Here is a 23,363-nt window from a genome sequence, read left to right on the forward strand (position 1 = left end):
GTCACATGTCGATGTGTCCTTGAGCAAGACACTTAACCCCAAAAAAAAAAATTGCTCCCGGAGGCATAGCCATCGGTGTGTGAATGAGTATTTAGATTAAATCCTGATGGGCAAAGTTGGCACCTTAGTAGCCTCTGCCATCAGTGTATGTGAATGTGTGTGTGAATGGGTGAATACTGACATGTAGTGTAAAGCGCTTTGAGTGGTCGGAAGACTAGAAAAGCGCTATATAAGTCCAAGTCCATTTACCATTTACCTGGAGCAAAGAGTATAGAAGCAAAGATCGAAACGCCAATGAGTCCATAGCCATGAATGTATAAAGAGACATCTGTAAATCAGAGGATAATTTATTTCGAGGTAAATCAACTTCCCAGTATGAACACTTAAATAGCCTTCATTTAAATAATTCTGAACTAAAAGTTGTAAAATTAACTTATTTTCCTCGGCATAATGAACGTGCATCAGACCCACGAGACTGCACCGCCCTGTACGCTTATATGACATATCCAGTTCTGCTGGCTTCCTGCTAGCTGTATGCGGCTGTAATAATGGATATATTGGCTGTAATTCATCACTATTATTATCTTATAATACACCCATGAGCTGTATGCTGTAAGCCTGTACCGTGGGGGATGTATTAACGTCTCTGTTCCCAAACAACCGGCTATCGGCCAGTAGCTAGTAGAGCTAGTAGCATGAAATAAACAGAATTTAATGTAGTTGTAGGCTATTTACTAACAGGCAGGGCAAAAGCACAGGACACAACCTCTTATACATCCATGGTCTGTGTTTTATTGGGCATCGATTTTGGAGGTCTTTGACATTAAAAAGTTTGATATTGCTCTCAAAATCTGTGTGCTGGATTTTTCTAACTTCCATTTATGTCCATCGCTCACTTTATGCTCCTCTAGGAGGCGGCCAGGTGAAAAAGTTTAATAAATAAATAAGTAACTATGTAAAAAGTTATAATAGTATGCACATTTATAATATCTTTATTGTTCAAGACAGGACATTTCAGTAGAGACATTAAAATCATGACATAGAATAGAAATAATTTGGTTTTACTTTTTACGTCACATTGTAGGCGGACGTGTAACTGGCTTCTTTATGGTAGTCGACTCAATTACAGTCCAAAATGGCAGAGGCATAGCTTTGCTGCTGGGTGCTGGCATTGCAATGGAACGTATAATTGACTTTCACTTCCTAGCAATATACGTTCTTTGCCTGAAGGATGAATGTGTGAATGTCTGGCCAGGTTCTGATAGAACCAATATGTGTGTGTTTCCCTGTTATGTCTGTGCATGGCCATTACATATGAATGGTTTTGTCTAGGCATGTGTATTTCCACTTTTTTTCCTCTTTTTGTAGAATCATTTGGTGATGCACTTGGCTTGTTTTATGAAAATATTATTTTGGTCAGAGTCAAAGTTAGAGAAGTGTTTTTGAGTTTCAGTTTGAAACATCATTGCTAGTATTATCTGCAGCTCTCTTTACTGCTAAGGTCACACACGTTTATTGCCTGATAACTTGGTAATACACTTAACCTTCCTCTTTGTCCTCGTCAACAAATGGGGGTGATGGGGAAGGCAAGTGATTCTTAACGATAGGGTGAAGGTGAGTTTCAGTGCCTATTCTGCAAACTTTGTCTCACCTACTTTTGAAACCCTTAAAATGAAATCCCATGCCAACATCCTGTTTCATTCAAGAATTAGGTTTGTCAATCAATTCAAATCTTTAATCATGATTAAATTAATCGCATGATTGTCCATAGTGAATAACGATTAATCGCAAATTAATCGCACATTTTGTATCTCTTAAAGGGAGATGTTTCAACTATTAAATACTCTTATCAACATGGGAATGGGCAAATATGCTTGCTTTAAGCAAATGTATGTATATATTTATTATTGGAAATCAATTAACAACACAAAACAATGACAAATATTGTCTAGAAACCCTCACAGGTACAGCATTTGGCATAAAACAATATATGCTCAAATCATAACATGGAAAACTCAAGCCCAACGAATAAGATGTGTAGGCCAAGACATCTCTGCAGCACGCCCGTATTTAATTTAAAATGGTATTTTTTCATTTCACCCTTAACAAATATTGCACCTCGAGCGGTTTGAAAATTGCAGCAAGCCATATCATATTTCGATAACATTTCGATTAATTGTGCAGCCCACAATCTCAAAGCCATGCCATTTAGAAATAGCTCTATAACTATAAAATGCACTTGGATGTGTGTTAGGATGATGGTGTTGTGACTTGTGGTGCATGTATACCTTAATGTTCACAGCCCAATGCCTTCCAGATGCATTAGATGCATTATTGTGAGAGAGTTACATACGTACTCAGCAATACATGATTTATTCAGTGTTATTAAATGGCCACATACTGTAAGGGGGAAGTGTATTTAAAACGGGTGATATTATTGAAAATAAATACTGACAGGAGAATGCCAGCAATCACTGTGTGCAGTGTGATCTGATCCTTAAACCGAAGAATTGGATATGTTATGTACTCTCTTACATAAAGGTTATCTATGTTATTGTTTACCACTCCATTTGTATGCAAGGCACTCTTTGGTCTATGTAGCCGTGGAACCCCGCTGGGTAGGTATTAGTCGAGCGACAGATATGTGCATCTGGATGCTAGGTACTCTCACTGTAATTGGTATGTATGTACCATAATATTGCACTCATAAATATGCAATATGTGTAAATAATAATGAACATACAGTATGTAGACTCACACACATACACTGTTGTTTGCTGTATATGAATGGGAAATATGTGCAAAGCATGCACACACTCTGGCTGATGGTTGCAGTGGGATTCAGTGTGTGCTTCCTCTGTTGAGTCTGATCACCGCCGAGTGATTTCATCCTGCGTTTTATTACCATTTAATTCATCCACAGACTCTCATGTTATCTTTCCTAATTCACCCTCTCCAGTATTAATGAGAGCACAAAACCCCCACTACAACAATTCAGGCGGCCAAACAAAGGTGTTTGTGATGGTGATGAGGTGGGGGGGAGTCTGGCAACAATGGGTGTTATGTTATGAACAAACAAACAAGCCACTGATGACTTCATTGTGTGTTCAGAACTGGAGGTTTATTATTGACCGATTTCTTGTAGGAATTTTTACTGATGAAATATTGGTTCATTTCAAATATTCGTTCAGAATGGTTATTGGCCTTCGCTGAGCGCTAATGGGCATTTTTCTTTGCAGTACGTAGTCAGAAGCTTTTAGGACCACTAATGTTGACCAGATGTATTATTTTCATAAAAGGCCCTTCACAGTTGTGCTTTGCTGGGGATTACATGAGGTCATGGACTCTCTGGTGGACCCGTTCACCCATTCACATTTTCATTGCCATTCTGTTGCTAGGGCATATTTATGCCGCCGTCGTGTCCAGCGTTTGCATACTGTAATATTTTACTGGAAATAGTATGCAATTTGCGTACTATTGGTTTCATACTAAGGTTTTGGACATACTAAAATATCTCACATACTGTTTTAACGTACTAATTAGCATGTTAGTATGGAATTTCGGACGCAACCCCTGTCAGCTACTGCATTAACAAACATTTCAACAGGAAATATAAAGGTGCTCATTTAATATGTTTATGTTTTCAATTTTGAAAAGGTCTATTCCTTAAATTGATATGCACTTATGGATCATTATCATTGTGTGATTATTTGCAGAAATCTTCATTTTAGGATGGTAATATACATGATTAGTGTACTATTTATTTATTGTTTAGTACTTTAGTACCGTGTGTCAGCTATTTATTATTTATTATTTTTATTGCACTGATCCTGGGAACCACACTTTCTTTCTGCCTGGCAGAATGACAATAAATGGAATTGAATGCAATTGAATTGAATTGAATTAAATTAAATACAAAATGCATGTAGACAATTGTGTATTATTTTGTTACAATGCTTTGCAACAGCAGGGCTTCTATGACAGACAGTGTTGCCATTAAAGATAGACATCAGTTTTTTAAATATAATTAAACTATAATTTGATATTTATAATGTTTTTATTCTTATCTGTAGCATTGTTACAGTTTTTTAAAGCAGTAATCTCTCTTTCATACTGCAGTTTGCTGGTAAACCTGTAATGTTATTGTTGTAACATTTCCATTCAACACTGGTGATCCATGTCTCTACATCACTCCAGAGCAGATAACTGTAAGTGAGGCGCTGCTGGGAAATTTAACAAGACTAATGGCAGACAGCTGAAGTGCATGCAGTGCATCTCGGAGTGGGAGTGTGTGAGAGACGGTGTCGTTTTGCCTAGTCAGGCCTTGGCATATGAATCCTGAGACTAGTTCAGTCTCAATTCAATCCAGATGCAACATTAACAGAAGCTGCAGTTTCTTTGCTAATTACACAGTGTGAAGTCTCCATGTTTTATCCATAGATGAAGAAGAATATTGATCTTGTTATGTCTTTTGAATTTCAATAAGCTTTCAATTCATTGAAATTTTTCTTTTTTAAAATCTTTTTTTAACAGAATGAAATATCACAGTTTTTGAAAATGGAAATTTTGCTTTTCAAAATGACAAACTTCAACTGGATTCACCACACGGTAGAATGTAATTTCATTACCCGAACTATGATCTTAAAATGTTTTTCTATTTTAATTCAAATCTTGTTCTGTGTTTTTCCTTGCAGACGGTGCGTCATGGTTTTCCTTACCAGCCCACTTCTTTGGCCTATGACCCTGTGCAGAAGCTCCTGGCCATTGGCACCAGGACAGGCGGCGTACGGATGTATCCTTTAACCCTCAACTGCTCACCTCCTCCTCCCTTACTCTTGTCTGGAGACACACTAGAGAACTGTACATACATGAATACATATTTATATATTTACAGTAAATACATTACCTGGTCTTTGCCACTGTTTATTATTGTATATTATAAAAAACAAAAACACAATTCAACATAATTAATATGCTTTAAGCTTTGTTGAATACTTGATGCTGATTGGTCAATTACAGCATTCTACAGTCTGTTATTTCTTTATAGCCGTCCGTTGCTATGGATGCAGTCCTGATGTCGGACTCTGGAGAACAATTTTTGTGTCAAATTATTGATTTCTTAAGTAAATAGCCATGTAATAAGCTGGATAATGTACAGCTATCCCTTCAGGGCGATGCAGGACCGCTGCATCACCCTGTCAGGGTTTATTTCGCAACAATGACCCGCTCGCTGTACATTATCCCTTACTTATCACATTAAAAATTAAATGAGTGCTCGCATTATCTTGCACCGTTTGATTTGACAATGTAAGAGGGAATGTAAGTATTTTCAAGAAACTGATCCCTTATAAATAGGGCTGTCAAAGTTAATACGATAATAACGTGTTAATGCAAATTTGTTTTATTGCCACTAATTTCTTTAATGCATTAAAGCAACTTATTATTTTTATGTTGTAGTGAAATCAGTTTTATAGCTACAGTGAAGATACTTGCATCATATAACGCTCCAAACTTATGCTAAATTTTGGTGAGGAAAAGCTGTCATGGCCATTGTCAAAAGGGTCCCTTGACCTCTGACCTCAAGATATGTGAATGAAAATGGGTTCTCTGGGTACCAACGAGTCTCCCCTTTACAGACACGCCCACTTTATGATAATCACATGCAGTTTTGGGCAAGTCATAGTCAAGTCAGCGCACTGACACACTGACAGCTGTTGTTGCCTTTTGGGCTTGAGTTTGCCATGTTATGATTTGAGCAGAATTTGTATGCTAAATGCAGTACCTGTGAGAGTTTCTGGACAATATTTGTCATTGTTTTGTGTTGTTAATTGATTTCCAATAATACAAGTACGCTTGCAAGTACGTTTGCCCACTCCCATGTTGATAAGAGTATTCAAATTATGACAAATCTCCCTTTAAGATACATTTTTAAACAGATTAAAAATGTGCGATTCATTTGCGATTAATCGCGGTTAACTATGGACAATCATGCTATTAATCGCCATTAAATATTTTAATCGATTGACAGTCCTACTTATAAAATGTATCATCCCATATGGGATTTCATTTGACGGTCTTTTTTAGGCAGGAAAGCAGTTAATCTCAAGTTATTATTTTCATTATAATAAGCACAATGAATTCATTAAGGCATATTTCAAAACAAAAATACACAATACACAAATAAATGAAAATATGTACGAGACATAACAGATGCACATGTAATGACACTGATAGATGTGAGTAATACATATATGTATACTAGTACGAGGAGAAATTGCAACATTGCTCAGAGAAATAGTTGATCTACTCGTACTACACAAACTTGTGGTGCAGCTATAGTGTGTCTCCAGACGGGGGCCTTCCTACCTCCACCCCTCCACCCCTCCACCCTCATCCGTTAATTCTCCTCTCCTCTTTCAGCCCTGTCATTTCATGTTGCTCGACTGTCATGTCTCAGGCTCAGAACTGTCCATCCAACCGCCCGTCCCCTGGGTCACCCGGTCACGGGGGATGGGAGAGGACGTGTGAGAGAAGCCCAGGTAGGAGATTACACCCTCATAAATACCCAGGGTTCCCAGTATGCCTTTAGGGAAGCAAGCAATTATTGATGCTGCAGCAGCCGCACTGCTGCTGGTCCTGCTGGGGTAATAGATGGACAGACAAAGAGTGATTTATCTGCCGAAAGAAACAGAGATAAAAAAGACATGGTGACAGAGGAAAGATGTGACATTGTTTTAATATTTGAAAGAAATGGAGAATAGGAAGCGCTCTCTAATGAATGCCTAACTGGGAGGCGAGGCTGCGATTTCAGCTGGATGGAAGCCCTTGAGTGACTTAGCATTTGTATTGACATGCTGCACACACCTTCATCTGCTCCCATGTGGCCTGTCACTGACTCTCTCTCTCTCTCTCCCTTTCTCTCTGTCTCTCAATTGCATGCTCTCACACACACACACATTCCTCTATTGTGCTGTTTCTCATTCTGCCTCGCCCCTCAATCACCTTTTCCCCCCCATGTTATTTCTGCTTATTTATTCAATTCACCCTTCCTCTGTCCTTCACAGCCTGTCTGAATATTCGTCCTTTTCTTCCCAGTGCTTTGAACATCTACCTTCCATCTTCTGTCATGGTCTCTCTTTGTTTTTTTGCTTTTCTAACGCGTTTCTCCTCTCCATGTTTCTCCCTTTGTAGCTGTATTGGTATCGTATACAGCGGTAGTCATTGCAGGAATTTCTCATGCTCCATTTCTACTTCATAAATGGTACAAAAGCAAGTCCTATTTGTGCATTTTTTTCTGCATCAATGCTATGTTAGTGTTGCACACACAACCAACCGTGGATATCTCACCATTTCACCAGATTTTCATTTGTCTCACCCAGTCTCTCCAGGGTGGAGCAGCGTGAAAAACAAGCAATTTCAAACTAGCACCCTGTCTCTCTCTCTTCTCTCTCTACTATTTGTCTGCTGTGACTGACCCGATACCATAAACGCTGCCTTCTACTGTAGCAACACATCGTTATTTGGCAGAAATATATATTTTGTTCCCGTTAAGAAATCTGTATTGATTTCATCGGGCTCAAAGTTAAACATTCAGATGACACTATTGATCGACTGTGTGGGACTGCAGTTATGTGGGCTCTCTGCGGGAGGTGCCTTTTTACAGTGTGTGTGTTGTGTGTGCATGTCTCCCTGACTGCCTGTGTGTGTGTGTGTGTGTACGGTATGCGTGTTTGTGTGCGTCAGTAAAGGCAGGAGAGTGATCAATATATCCAAGTTTCCATGTGGTGTTGTTGCTATGTCAGAAAAACATTGTGTCAATAACCTGTTAAAAACCTGGATACTGGCTCCAGTAGAGTTGTGATTTATCTAGTGAAGTGAGCTGATACAACTAGTGTGCCCTATCTGAGGGATGTGAGTTAGGACCGATCCAATCCATTATCGGTATTGGGTTCGGCATGACGTTACTGATCCATATACAGTAAATATGTAATAGTGGCGGAGAATATCCCTCCAGCCATATTTGGAGAGCTTCAAAGAAACTAGTTAGCTACGCTAGCGTCTCTAGCACGGAGGTGGAGTGGCTGCTCCAAGCCCAGAACCTTGTGGGTCGAGGAGAGTCCGACTCTAGGGCCCATAAACAACACATTACTACTGTTTGTATTTTCACAGTGATGGTCCTCCAACTTTCAACCAGGCAAATGCAGCCGTCCTGCCGTTTGTTTTGTCACAGTGACGATTTTTAAATGGACGGTGAGAGTCACTCACGGTGCTCTCAATAAAAAGTCATTCAGGGTTGGAAATTAACTTTTTTGTTCACTTGCCACTACGGCTGCTGGATTCCAAAATCTACCAGCCACTCGATAGATTGCTATTATTTTTTAGGCTGGTGAGCTTAACTAGAGTTTATAAACTGACATGGCCTGCCGTTTGTTTTATCACAGTGACGGTCTTCTGGCTCTTTAAATGGACGGTGAGAGTCACATGTGGTACTCTCAACAAACTATTACTTTAACATTGACTTCTAGTGGGTATAAATAATCTAGCCTCTCGTATATTTATATCCATTACTGATTTTATGTGATGTAAGGTGGCCTTGGGTGCCATGAAAGGCACCATTAAATGTCTTATTGTTATTATTATTATATTGATCGATGGCGATTTACCGCTCACCACTTCCTCTCTTCAACGTCGCACACAAAGACCCTGTTTACACCTGGCATTAACATGCGTCTCGGGTGATCGGATCCCAGGACAGCTCTAAATACAAGTGTTAACGATCACCAAGAAGATCATCATCAAGGACATCAAGGACATCAAGTATTGATTTCTGATCATTCAAACCACTTGGCGAGGTGGTCTGGGATGCATTTGACCACGTCTTTAGCAGTGTAAACGCTAATGTGTCCTGATACGTTCCCTACAAGGACGCAACAGGAAAATAGGTCATCAAAGCCTCCTTTTGTTCCTGCCTTTTTGTTGGATTTTGGATTTTGTCCATATTGCCTGCTTTCCAAGCAGACATCAGGAGTATTACCTTTCACCTCTCTTTCATGATATAATTAACAAGTCAATTTCTTTTTCATCCAAAACCTCAAAAGTGAGAGAATGTGGAGTTAAATAGGCTTAGTGTTGTGTCTGATGTAAGACTTTAGTATCCAAAGCACAATACAAAACATAAGCTCTCTATGATCACACTGAGTACATCATAAGTTTAAGAAAGGCTCATGCTTTTAATAATATAATCTTATATTTACCATTCATACAATGTAAAACTGAAAAAAATAAATGGATTAGCATGTTTATAAGCATTAGTATTCCAAATAACATTGAACCATTTACCAGGTTTAGAACTTTACCAAGTTTTTGCAAACATGCTGTGTTTACTGATGACATTGAATCGTGCTGCACAAACAGCACCCTGGCGAGTAAATCACCGGTAAAACAATAGACCAAAAGGTTAAGAAAACAAACTCAGGTGGGCATGTATTTGCATAAGGTGCTGAAGTACATGATGTACATTAAGCAGATTGAAGAGTTGCTAAATCAGGGGTAGAAAAAAATCGGCAGAAGAATGCATGAGGGAAGGGAGCAGGTAGAGAAATATACAGTTATAGGAAGGGAGAAAGAGATAAAGGTTGTATTAGACCACTGAGAACATGTATAATGGTGCTGTGTGCTGTTTTTCAGGAACATAACAACTGGTCGTTGGCTGAAATAGAGAGAATATGATGTGTATGAAATTTCCATGAACATTAGACCTCTTTGGTTAGAAAAACAAATATAAGTGGCATTGGCCGTGCCAATTTGTCACCAAGTACATTTAGATTGAACACATAACAATGATATCCATGTTTTAAACAGTCATTTTAGAAATGTACTTATCAGGAACATCTGTAAATGTAACTCTTGCAGCAAAGCCACTAAAGCTGGGCTCAGATTAGACTTTGGTCAGTACCGATTTTCGGCCCAGATTATCTGGTAATATGAGGGGTGTGCAGATCCAGTCTTAAACCTCGTGAACAGATCGCGGTCTCATCGGGGGCCGCTCCGATAATTTTTTTTTGATATTTAGGAGTTAAAATCTCAATTATTACGTCAGTACTTTCCGAGCGGGACCACAATAGCCAATGAGAGAGACAAGCTGGAGCTGCTGACAGTGTTTTGCTAACGTTAGCTAGCATACTACTGTTGATATATAAAACTGACTCCAGTTCTCGCTGAAGAATAGACAACCCGTGTTCACCGCGTCTCCCCAACCATACCTCATCTAGACTAATTTAGCCTTCTGCATTTGTTTTTTGCAAGTTGTAGCGTGAGAGAGATCATGAGAGGTGGTGCGTTGCTCCCTCTGGCACGATAATCTTAATCTTAACATCCTGTAGTGTGTGATGAGTCATTATTTTCAAATTGCAGTGTGCATGTTTGAGATTAGAGAGAAGAACATCTGTGAAGATTCTCTGTAGGCTATGTTTGTGTGATGCAACTCGATTTCAAAATCGGTTAGGATTTTAAAACTCCTGTAGTCTGAGGCCAGTTTAAGGTGAGAACTGTTGAGTCTCTCAAACATTTTCATGTCTCCACTCCACATAACCCTGTGTGGTAAACTACTGTAGTATTCTGTGTGATTTGCATTTCCTGAATGACAAATCACTTTTTTTTTTTCAATCATGATTTTGCAGTGGGTGGAACTTAAACCCTGTTGCTACAATCCGTTGTGCGCTGATTTGTTTTGGACAGTCTTGTTAATGCCTGCAGTGTGTCAAAATGTCACAGTAGGACCGGTCCTGCTCTGGTGAATGGTGCATAGTGACGATGTCATCAGGGTTGGCGCAGTGGGTTGGCAATGAGGCTCTCTGCAGTGGGCTCCTAGGACACTCCTCCTCCTGCCTGGGGCGAGATTACCAAAATATGCTGAGATTTGGTTTATTGAGAGCAAATAGAACAGAGAAAGAGCATGACAACTGTACGTGTGAATGTCTGTGTGTGTTTCATTCTCTATTTCTCTGCCTAAACCACCGTGTCTGCTTGCCGAGCGTGCATTCATGTGTGCCGTCTACCTGCGTCAATACTGCGTGTGTGTGTGCACAAATGTAAACGTGTGTGTGTGTGTGCTCGTCTCTTATTGGTGCTGGTTTGTGTGTCGGCGCAGTGAAAGTGGATGTAGTTTCAACAAAGGGTTCAGGTAATAGAATTGCCCAGAGTCTGATAGACAGTCAGTTCTCATAACAGTCAATCTGATCAGAGAAAAGGAGAACAAGAATGAGGTACGAGACGGAGAGAGAAATGGAAAAAGAACAGAGGGAGGGAGGACGAGGGCTCGTATTGATATCAACAGCTTGTTTATAAAACATGTGACAGTTAAAATTGATCCATGTCAGTGGCGGATCTAGAGCAATATTCATGGGGTGGCAAGGCATTTTTAGGGGTGGAACCGCCACTGATTCATGTACCTTAAACAGCAATACTATAATTCATTGTCAGTTTTCTTTAACACATTACTAAGGCCTGGGGTTGTTGTATTAGACTCCATTCATTTTAGCTAGTATATGTGTACCTAATAAACAAAGTGTCAATAATACTGAAACATGATATTGTTAGCTGTGGTAAATATCTTTCATACTGATTTGTAATGTCTCTGGATGTAATATCAACACTGAAAATATCAATAGACTTGACTAAAGCTGATATTGCATGTCCTCTTCTATCAACTCAAGGCACTGTTAATACTTTTGCCCCGCCATAAATTTGTTGACAGTGCTGCTGAGTAGTCGAGATAAGTTAGCCAGCGTTGACAACAGTCCTCCGCTCGTTGCTAGGTAAGAGGACCACTGCAGCTTCACTTTTGAGGACCATTCCTCTCATCAGCAGCCACATGTTGTTCAATGACCAGCAGCAAGCAATTAGTAAACCTAATTTGACCAACAGAGCGTGAGCGGACAGTGGGAGGTCACTCTGTGTAAACACACAGCTACTGTTACAGTCCATTATTAATCACAGAGTCGTACAGTGTGTGTGTGTGTGACAGAACAGCTTTGCAGTGCCAGTTAGACAAACAATACCATCAGATAGTCATCAATTAAGCATTCATCGTTTTCACACTGTGTCATTGGCTTCGCTGACTGTGTGAGCAGGCCTGCAAACATAATGACTTTTTTTTGCAATCAGCTACTACAGAAAGTGGCCTGTGTCATAATCAGATGCTACCCAGATCAAAAGTGTTGGGTGTATTTGCACGCATCATGCTCTATTTCCATAATTTCCATCACCACTGTCACTACAAACTCTGTTTCCAAACTTGAGCTATAACACGCCCGTTGCCATGGATATGTGCACATGCACGCATAATCACGAGACATAAGTCCTGCCTAGTGACTCACTTGCTCTTGATTGAATTATACGTAATAGGATTTGCAGCCCTCTATTTGTAAACTAGAGTAATGGCAGTTTTTACTGGCACCAAAGGTGAGCAAGCAAAAGTGCTGCTCTGGTAGTGGGACAGAAAAGGGATGAAGCAGCAATATTAAGCTGCTCATAACCGCACACTGCACTCTATCCTTACTTTACCCTTGTAGGGTGCACGATAATAGAATGAATGGCTCTACCCTGTAGTTCACCCCTGGATTAAAGGAAAAGTAATACAAGCACGGCGGTTTATTTTGAATAAGAATGAAGTATAGCAAAGTATATTTTACTTTGATCATAGAGCACTTTTTAGGAACCATCGCTTCAGGTTGTTTCTTCTATTTTTAGCCTGAGCAACACCTCTTTAATGTTTCCCGTGTTTTTTTTTTCCCATCTGAACACACAACGGCAGATGTTGACTGTTGCATGTTTGCCTGTGACTGTGGAAACTTCCACGTAAGTAGAGTTCACATGCACAACATGTAAATGAGTGAGGGGGCTGTTTTTTTTTTTTCACGCAGCGATTAAGTCGGTCTGAACGTGGTGTTCCACCAGCTGAACCCCGGTCAACTAAACAGATGAGGTCTACTTTTTAATGATACAAAGGTAATAGGTTTGACACCAGATTATGTAAGAATCTTCTTCCATCTTGTATCATTCTACATCCTGTATTTATTAGGGGTGGGAAAATAAATGATTCAACTTTTTCCCATGGTCTAGTGTTAAAAAAGTTAACAAATATTGTAGTAAATCGTAATAGCTCTTCGCAGTACATATCGAATCGGCACCCAAGTATCGTGATAGTATCGGGAGATAGGTGTATCGTCCCAGCCTTAGTATTTATCCTACATTGTACATCCTACTACCAACACTTTGTATTTTATATCATGCATCTTTAAACCTCTTCTTGTTCTACTATTGTACATCACATGCCCTTCATAATATGCAGATAGTAGTAGATAATATACGAATGGTAACTGGAGTTTCATTGTTGTTTCGGTATCATGTTGTCTTAACATGTATTTGCTAATGGGCCTGCATCTGTGGTGTTTTAGTGGTCTCATTTTGTCTTTTTGTCCCACTTCTTTTAATTAGTCCTCATCTTTCCTCTGGGTTCCATTAACACTGGTGTTTCTGGTTTGGTTGGAAGACCACTCATTTCCTTCCTGCTATATAATGATCCCATCTGGAGTACCATTCAGATGGGAAAGAAGACTGTAGTTTGTTCATCTCTGTCACAATGACAGCCCTTTGTCACTTTCGTTTTTCGTGTCCCATTGACTGTAAATTTCTAGCTGTAAAAGAAGATGGAAGAGAGGGAGGGTGTCTGGCGTTTTCTGTTTCTTTCTTTCCTCTCTCACCTGTCTTGGCCTCTGTTTTTCAAATCCTTTGCTTTCTCCTCCTGCCTTCTTCTACATCCTGTCTCTCTTCTTCATCTTCCTCCTCTCCTTTTCACCTCCCCTACACCCTTTTTTCTTAAGGTCTTCCCTTTCTCTGGCGCTGTATATTTCTGAACATGTATGTGTGTGCGAGAGTGAGAGACTTGATGAAAAGTCTGCCCAGACTGCGTAGGAACGTCTGTGTACAGTTGCACTGGAAATACTGCAATCATGACTGCTGGAGCCGGAGCTCTGGACTCCTATGAGTCATGTAATGATATGCAGGGTTTCCGCCAGAAAAGTCGTTAGGCCAGGTGGCAAGTATCTTTTGAAGGGGGCCGGCGGCCAAGGATCTTTTTTGACGGGGGCCCGGCGTGGGCCAGCGACAGACTGATGGCAGCATTACGGTATAGGGCCCTATAGTTTCTGTTATAACAGAATCACAGAGTCATGGCGGCGTATACGTTTCTGACAGTTTGTCTAGCTATCTAAGGTTGCTAGGTAACGCTAGCTTGTGATAGTTGGAAGCGTTAGGGTAAAGAGCACTGATCTCAGACCCGCTGTTTTCCTATAGTGCGGTCACATTTTAACCAACAGATGTCACTGATGAGCTTTCCAACAGGCCGCCCCACTGTAACTGTAGTTTAAAAAACATCTTAAAAATACATAAAGAAAAACAGATTTCTTAGGCCCGGCAGGGGGTCAACTCAGGCCCAGTGGGCTTCATGATATGATTACATTTAGCAACACATATCATACAGTGTATTACTGTCAAAATAATCACAATTGATTGCTGTCATTTATAATAACTTCGCTATTAAAGAGGCGGCTGTGTGTCCACAATGCATCCCGTATCCCTGCCTCCTCCCTGGCATTTTGGATAAAGTTACCAAATCATTTTTCACTTTCTCCACCATCCAGTGTTACAAAAGTCTCAGAAAGTGTTTACTTAAATGCTCGAACAGGAGCACTTGCAGTTTTGTGCTGCAACGCAATGCTTCAGATTTACTACCAATAATCACCTAGTGTGGTACACAGTGTAAAACCCAGTGTATTTGTTTTTAGTATACCAAAATCTCACAATTATATGATTAAAGTGTGTTGATGTCAAAATGTTACACAATTGTTAAAGCTGTGGGAGGTAGGACTGTGGATGTACATGTGTGAAAGTACTTTGTGTAGTTAGTTTCAGCTTGATTGCGTTCATTTCATCTGTAGCCACTGAAGTGTTAAATAGCAGCTCGAGGAGGAGAAGCCTTTTGTCCTGATGCAAATTAGGATACTCTGTGTAGAAAACTATTAGGTATATCAGTCATCCATATTATGCAGAAATCCATCCATCCAGCCGTCCATTTTAATGTTAAGGTACGTTTTGCTTTTGGACGAGCTGAGTTAATATTGTGAATTCCCTGCTCTCATCTTTAAATCAACCATCTGTGCTCTCACTCTGGTTTCAATAATTATTTACATCCTCCTCATCTTCTTCATTCGTATCCCCCCGGTTGCCGGTCTTTGCTCTTTGGTTCTTCGTCCGCTCCACTAGGGATGGCGAGGTAGTCGAGGGATGAAAGGTCATCTGCCTATTAATAGCAATACTGTGAATAGTCGAGGAAATGCCACTGGTATACGTTCACAGTTCGCCTTCTGCTAAATGATACACTGCAAAATGTAGACAATATGACAGGAGACGTTAGAGTTCAACTAGCAGCTAGAGTCGACAGAGATCAGGGGCTTTTTAGACCGTTTATGGACTATATGCACTGACTCTTACCTATCATATATGGAGACATCATCATTTTATTTCTCTACATAAATCCAAATGTGTAGTATTCCAAGAAAAAGGGCGTCACCTAGGCTAGAGCAGGCAGGCTGACCTTTGCCTTTATCTGATGTGTACAGACTCACTGACCTTTACTGCACAAAGGTGACTGAAAGCTTCTGTGAATACTGTACTGTACAGTGAAAAGAGTGAAGAAGAAAGAGCAGGAATGGGAGAGAGGCAGATAGGTTGGAGAGTCACTGGCCTGCATCAAAAGATAATATTTTATCTCTCAACAACAAAAGCTCATTTTACCCATACACACGACCACCTATTACTCCCAGTTGCCTGCTCTTATGACTCGTTTTCTGAAGCATGGTTCATTTTGTAGAACGCTGACTGGTAGCCTACTTTGACGTTTAGTTAAGAGGACTTGTTGTATAAATAAAATAGTATTTTGTTTCTGAGCGAAGTGACAGTGTTGTGCTGAGATCTGTTACTCATCAGCCCTCTGGCTCATGAGGCTGGGCGCACTCACATGTGCCCACACACAAACAAACAATGAAAGTCTCCTGATGTTTTCTGGAGAATTTGGCCTCTTCAGTGACATCTCATCGACTGTACCGTACCCTCCAGCTGAGAGGAACTTCAAATGGAAGCAAAATGAAATGTAAAAAGAGGCCTGTATGAGTCAGCGTGACTGCATACATGTGTGTGTGTGCACATATCCATGCATATATGTGAGCCTTGAATATCCTACCATAACAGGTGGGTGCCTTTAGTGGGTAGAAAGTATACAAGGTGCAGAGAGAGAGAGAGAGACGGAGAATTAAATGAAGGTACCACAGAAGCTGTAAGTCAAAGACGTATGGCTCTATTTTTGTGACAGCACGCCGTGCGAGGTGCAACACGGACGAGACAAAGTGGCGTTTTTCACATCATGCTGTATGAAGGCATTCCCCTTTCAGTTGATGAGCTGCAGGTCTGTGATCCAGCTGCAGTCTCTAATTGGCAACCCTAATTGGAGTCAGGCACATTGTCAAGCTGCAATTATTCACGTCAGATCCACTGGCTAAATTTGTGCGACCAGCACCAGACAAAATAACCCCGCATACGTCTATGCTGTTGTCCACATCATTCTACACTGTTTCTTGGGTTGGAGACATTGTAAGGTATTTAATTCACACAGGAGTATAACAAATTGGCTTTACCTTGTGGTTATTTCATATAAACTATTTACTTATAGAATTACCAGAAAACATGCTATATTGTGATATATTGTTATCAAGATATGAAATGACCTATATTGTGATAGAAGATTTTGGCCATATCGCCCAGGCCTACTGCATGACCTCGTTTTGACTGCGCTTCATGTCCCACGCCTTGATTTACAAAAAACGGAGGTTGACAACTGATGTCATCATATTTCTCTGTTGTCCCCTATATAGTTTCTGTTTGAGGAACCTCTTTTAATCCATTTTGAATTACACCCACCCAGTAAACCCTAAGGATGCACATTTTTAAGCCGCCTTAGTTGTAATTACACCGTGTATTCCATCTTCACTGTGGACTGTATTCATATTCTGGTATTTAGCCTCTTTGCCTTCTAATCATCTTCATCAGTATGATTTTCTGTTCATGCATTTTGATTTCCCATCTCGTCTTTCTCACGCTATCACATTTTTTACCAGATTTATATTTTAGTGGGGAGAATGCAAATGAAGCCAGGGCCCGACTGAATGGCGGTCATGCCGTTATCATCACAAACCGCAAAGAAATTCTGCGAATGCAATTAGTTGCGCTGCCAATGCAATGGTACATGTAATCTTTAAGTCTTTAATTAGATCAGATTACATGTCCCTTTGAATTATGTGATTTGGCATGTTGGGACTTGATGTTTACGCCGCGTGATGGTGAGGTGTGTGCATGTTTGAATACTGAGCGTGGTGCCACGTGTAAACACATTACGTAACGCGTATAGCTCGCTTCATCAGATGCAGAGAAAGCGTATGGCGAGAGTGACTGAAAAAAATGGAAGGATGTTTTGGAGTCTGTGTGACAGATAAGAGACAATGAGCCGCTCTGCATTCTTATCTCGGCGCCCAGTTATGTCACGTGGAAAACTGTGTGCATCGCAACACAATGGAGGAAGATAGGGCTGTTAGATCTATGTCTGTGTGGCATTACAGCGGGATTGAAAAGTCAAGAAGCAATAGGAACGGTAATGAGGGATGGCTTTTGAACAATTCCTCTCTCTTTTAAGTAGTCTAACACGTTTTCAGGAGATTGTCATGCTAGTCGCCTTTAAGTGATGCAAATGTAGACATTAAAATGATCCAGGCCTATGTGGGCCTATTTCTTGCTTACACAAAATGTATACTTTTGACATTTCATAGCTAAGACAAACAATTGAGACTTCAAAAAATCTGATTTTTCCATGACCTTAAAGGTATAGCTCAAGTGTTTTGAAGTGGAGTGTATGAGGTCACTCGCACATCTCACAGAGCAGATATGCTTCCATTTTATTAAATGTATCAATCCACACTAACCTGCGTTTAGTGAAGCTGCATAGACAGCTGTTTAAATCACACAAATATCACGCTGTATATGTGTTTTGAACTGCTTATAAATCATGTCATCATATTGTGTACATTAGGACTGTGTATTGGCAAGAATCTGGCGATACGATACGTATCATGATAGAGGGGCAATGATTCAATATATTGCGATACTGTAATCAAGGCGATATATTGCAAGTTTTTAAAATGTCTTTTTCAGAAAACTGTCATTATAAAGAACACAAATGTATACTGCATGCAAAAAACTACATATTTTTTGCACCAAACTGCATGGGATTAGCATAAACGGGGCATGTCTGTAAAGGGGAGACTCGTGGGTACCCATTGAACCCATTTTCATTCACATATCTTGAGGTCGGAGGTCAAGGCACCCCTTTGAAAATCACCATGACAGTTTTTTACCAATGTATTCCTCAGGTTTTCTAGTTTCATATGATGCCAGTATCTTCACTCTAGCTTTAAAACTGAGTAGTTGTATTTGGTGCCCGATGGAGGGCCATCGGATTTTTAAGAGGTTAATTAAAAATCAATGCAGTGTTTTGGAGAATCGATACAGTATCGCTCAACATAATATCGCAATTCTCATGTGTATTGATATTCTTACACTCCTAGTATACATAGGAGGTCAAACAGCAGTAATGTTTCTAGCCAGTGTTCTGTGTTGTTGACTCAGTGACACAGAGATGCAGTACATTGATGATACAATACAGAATAATTTATGGTAAAACGAAGGTGCAGCAACCTCCCCTGTGAGTCACAAAGCATCGCCTATAGCAGCAGATGTGGAGATTGATAGAGATATGTCTACCAGAGATTTAGTTCAAATGTATCCATCCCTGTATTATCTCTGGTTGCATTAAACCATTTGTGCTCACTGCTGCAAATCAGTGAGCAGGAATACTTGAGTGACCTTTACCGCTACACAATAATATTCCCCCAAATCAATGGTCTTAGGATCCAAACATTGTGTTCATCCTTATGATAATAGCCTCAAAGAAGACAAAAAGAAAAGACTAGATATGGATCAATGGGCCAAAACAGCAGAGGATCCTTTGGTTTATTTTTCAAAGACATGCACTCAAACATATACAACACTGTTGCTTGTCAATGCTCTAACGGAGATAACACAAAAGATTTGTCCTTGGTGAGCAGCGAAGGTGCTGTGGCCATCATCGCAGTGTCACACGGTGAGACAGTGAGTGCAGCGTAGCACATCATATCTCTTTAATTCATCATGTCTATCACCAAAACAGTGACAGAGTAACAGAGCCTAGCCAAAGGGCTTTACCGATGCCAGCTGCCTCCCTTGTTAATTTGATTCCTCACCTCATCGCCCGGGCCTGTCGCAGTCAGCCACTGAGCTGTCCAGGCGTTTTGTCTAGACAGCTGCTTGTGAACACAAAAGGACTTTTGTTGTTGTTTTTCTGGCTTTCCATCTCCGTCGCAAGTCTGTGTTTGTTTGTTGGATCTGACCAAATGGACTGCAGGTGCAAGAGAAGGATACAGTTTTCTCCTAATAGCCTTTGTGAGGAGGAGGACTGATCAGAGGAGATAGAGATGGAAAATTATACAGTCGGGAGAGGAGTCAGGCGCTCATTGTTGGAGGAGGTTAATGTCGGCTAAAGCTGAGAAACGTGATATTAGGGAAAAACACAGATTGATTTGAAATGTGGATAGAGCCTGTTACTGACATAGTTTGTAGTTTCTGAAAGCTTTAAGTCATAACTTTCTGTCAGATATTAAATTACTAGGCCTTTCAAAGTTGATGTGATAGTAATGCGTTAACGCAAAGTTGTTTTAATGCCACTCATTTATTTAACTCAACTTGAGATTTTCAATTAACCTCTTAAAAATCCGTCGGGCCGCCATCAGAACCAGTTACTATTCGATCTTTTGGAGGTTGCAGTGGGCTCAGAGTGAAGATACTGGCATCATATGGAACTAGAAGACGTAAGGAATACATTGGTACCAACCATGTCATACTACCTTGTCGCGAAGGAGGCTAAATAACTCTCCAAACTTACGCTAAATTTTAGCGAGGAAAAACTGACAGGGCCATTTTCAAAGGGGTCCCTTGACCTCTGACCTCAAGATATGTGAATGTAAATGGGTTCTACGCCATTGTTTTCCTTTAGGTTCCACAGGATACTGTGGATTGAAATGGTCTGAAACTACCCAGATATATACATCTGTGCTATCTGTTTCATATTACAGTTAGAGTATACAGTAGCACAAGTAGTTAATTTTGAACTCTTCAAGTCTCAGTGAAATGGCAGTTAGAGCATCTGTAGCTTCTGTAATGTGACTATTTCAGAGTGGAGCGGATTATGCGAGCGGGGTGTCATTTCCAGGGATTTCATCCAATTTCTCCGGGATTTGATCGCTCAAAAGTGGCCATGTCTCAGTGAGCATGGGGCCTCTTGAAAAACCACAGTGATTTGGAGCAGCACACCACCCACAGTACAGTTGTACCGGACTGTTGGCCTTCACCCACACCTCCCCACCTGTGTTGTTAGATCAGTAGGCGAAGGATGTGGGAGAAACGAATAAATTAGACCACGCTCTTTTGGAAAAGTAAACAAAGTTTTTGCCAGGTCCAAACACACACCTCTGACTCATGATCAGAAGAAGCAGGGCTGTCAAAATTGGTTAAAAATGCTGTCTTTTAAAGCAGCTTTAAAGCTAGAGTGAATATACTGATATCATATGAAACCACAAAACCTAAAGAATCGATTAGTACCAGCCATGTCATGTTAGCTTGTCGGGAAGAACGCTGAATTTTGGCGAATTGGTACTTATGGTTTTTAAACAAATAGAAACGTCAGAAGATAGCCAGTACCACTCATCCATCTTTTCGGTGGTTACGTCTCCATTCTGATCTTGAGCTCACAGCTGATAGGTAGGTGGTTTGTTTACATGACGTAATGTAATGCTTGCTGTTAGAACACGGTGTCACTCTCTGCAGCAGAGTTCTCTGCCAACATTATGGCTGTTGTTGAACTATTCCTTGTTCAGCTTGACCTAATGTTTCATTTCATTTTCAACTAATGAAAGAGACGCAGTGTGACTCCCATCATGCCATGCGGTGCATTCAGTGTGCGCAAGCCAGACAGCCGCGGTAGTGATTTTTTTCCACAATCAAATATTTGTTTCATTTTCAAATATATGTTGTTGTTTTTTTACGATTCGAATATACTGTATAAAAACTATTTGTTGATAGCCGTACTTACAAGGTATATTTGAAAATCTAGAGTTGAAAAGTGTGTGGAGAGAACTGTTGCAACTTGAGTGACAGCAAAGCTTGCAGATTACTACTATGACACAATATGCCAACCAGCATGAAAGTGGGTCTAGCAAAAAGTCACAAAACTCCGCTGGCCTGCAGATCCACTTTTAAGAATATTTGAGGCTGTACTCTAAAACACAAGTGACACTGATTGATAATTGTCTTTCCTTTATGCTCTTCTTGTACAGACTATTAGCTATTGTTGAATTTCAGGAGTTAATAATACTAGTTGTTTGGTCTATAAATTGTCAACAAATTGTGAAAAATGTCAATCAGTGTTTCCCAAAATCCAAGATGACGTCCTCAAATATCTTGTTTTGTCCATAACTTAAAGATATTCAGTTTACTGTCATAGAGGAGTAACAAAAGCGGAAATATTCACATAAATATTCACATTGAATCAGAGAAATTGGACTTCTTTTTTTTTTAAATTACTCAAACCGATTATCAAAATAGTTGGTGATTAATTTAACAGTTGAAAACTAATTGATTAATCGTTGCAGAGTTTTTGGATTTCTGTCAACAAGCGGAAAAATAACAACATCTGCAGAATAGCAAGGTCCAAATGAAATAACACTTGACAACAAACAACCTGATGGTATACCTGATAACACCCTGGCCAGCTAGGCGATCTAGAGTCTGAGGAACTGCAGATAAAGCAGCAGCAAGAATCATCTTTTTTTTGCCTCCCTCCTCCTTATCACAGGGCTTATACAGTGTATAGGTATAAAAAATATTAATAGTAGCCTAAATGTGAGCATTAAAAATTCAAAGGAATGTAATTCAAATGGGATTATAGAGGAAGATTGACAGCCCTAATATGGATGTGCTGCCTTTAGAAGAAGTGATTTTTGTGACTTCATAGCAGGCCCTCTTTTATGGCGGTCATACCTCAGAGCAGAGTGTAGATAGGCGAGGACACATGGCAATTGCTGCTATCTCCCCCGGCTTCTTCATCTTGTGCTCAAGCCGATAGGTGGCTATTTTATCTGCTCTTCTGGCCCCTGGAAGATGAGGAGGAATGATAAAAAGGGCAGAGCAGGGAGAAACAAATTCCCAGAGACAGATAAGAGCCTACTGCCGGGTCAGGCTGTGAGAGAGGGAGATGTAGAAAAGAAACGTTAAAGAAGACGATATAAAGGGGAGGTTGATGTGCGCAGAGTGCGTTGACGAGCAGAGGAACTGTGTTCAGATTGAAAGACTGAATTCTGTCTAAATGGAAATTTCTGTGCGCTGCTGTGTTGTTGACTGATTAGATCCGAGGTGATAATTGTGTGTGCCCATAGCACAGGACATGCACGGGCATGCAAACATATGCACCGTGCAAAATATTGATCCATTTGAGGAGAGAAAAATTCTCCTTTTTTCTTGCACCAATCAACTTCCTGTTTCCTGAATGAAGTGTCAATTTGTTAATTAGCGCAGAAATCTGACAAATTCTGACTGAAGCAAACAAGTAAGAAATAGAAAAACAAAACTGTGAAGAGTAAGTGGAGCTGGAAGTTGTTTTAAAGACAAATGTGATTTTTTTAATTACATAAACAAACATTCTCTCATTACCTTTGAATGTTTGTTTTGGGAATCGAACTGTGAGGAATTTGGTCAAGTCAGCACAGTATTGACATCGCTGCAAGTGATGGATTGACTCTTATCCATGCCTCTTATTAGCTCTTAACCTTTGTGACTTTAGCAATGACGTTTTATGTTTTGTGGACTTTTTTCTATCACATATCTTTATTGATTTTGAAAATAATACATCACTTCTCCAAAATGGGGTGGGTTACATCTTTAAAGTCTCACTTGAGACTTCTTCCCCCCATTCACCCATATACCCACCCATGAACTCTGAGCCCTCGGTGTAGATAACAAATATGATAGTTTACAAAATTATATTAATTACAAAAATAAAGTAGATTAATTACATACATACACAGTATACAAATTACAACATGCAGAAA

The 23,363-nt window shown here is 40.1% G+C and overlaps 1 protein-coding gene across 1 annotated transcript in view; it reads left to right on the plus strand.

Annotated features, from left to right (window-relative positions):
* Window positions 1-23,363, plus strand: part of LOC141782038 (syntaxin-binding protein 5-like) — a 193,845-nt gene that overhangs the window by 20,274 nt on the left and 150,208 nt on the right. Inside the window, exon 2 of the mRNA XM_074658049.1 lies at window positions 4,695-4,792. Within this exon, the coding sequence (XP_074514150.1) occupies window positions 4,695-4,792 (98 nt within the window). The remainder of the gene's footprint in view (window positions 1-4,694; window positions 4,793-23,363) is intronic.

Source organism: Sebastes fasciatus, chromosome 14, assembly GCF_043250625.1.
Source record: "Sebastes fasciatus isolate fSebFas1 chromosome 14, fSebFas1.pri, whole genome shotgun sequence".
NCBI classification, from domain to species: Eukaryota; Metazoa; Chordata; class Actinopteri; order Perciformes; family Sebastidae; genus Sebastes; species Sebastes fasciatus.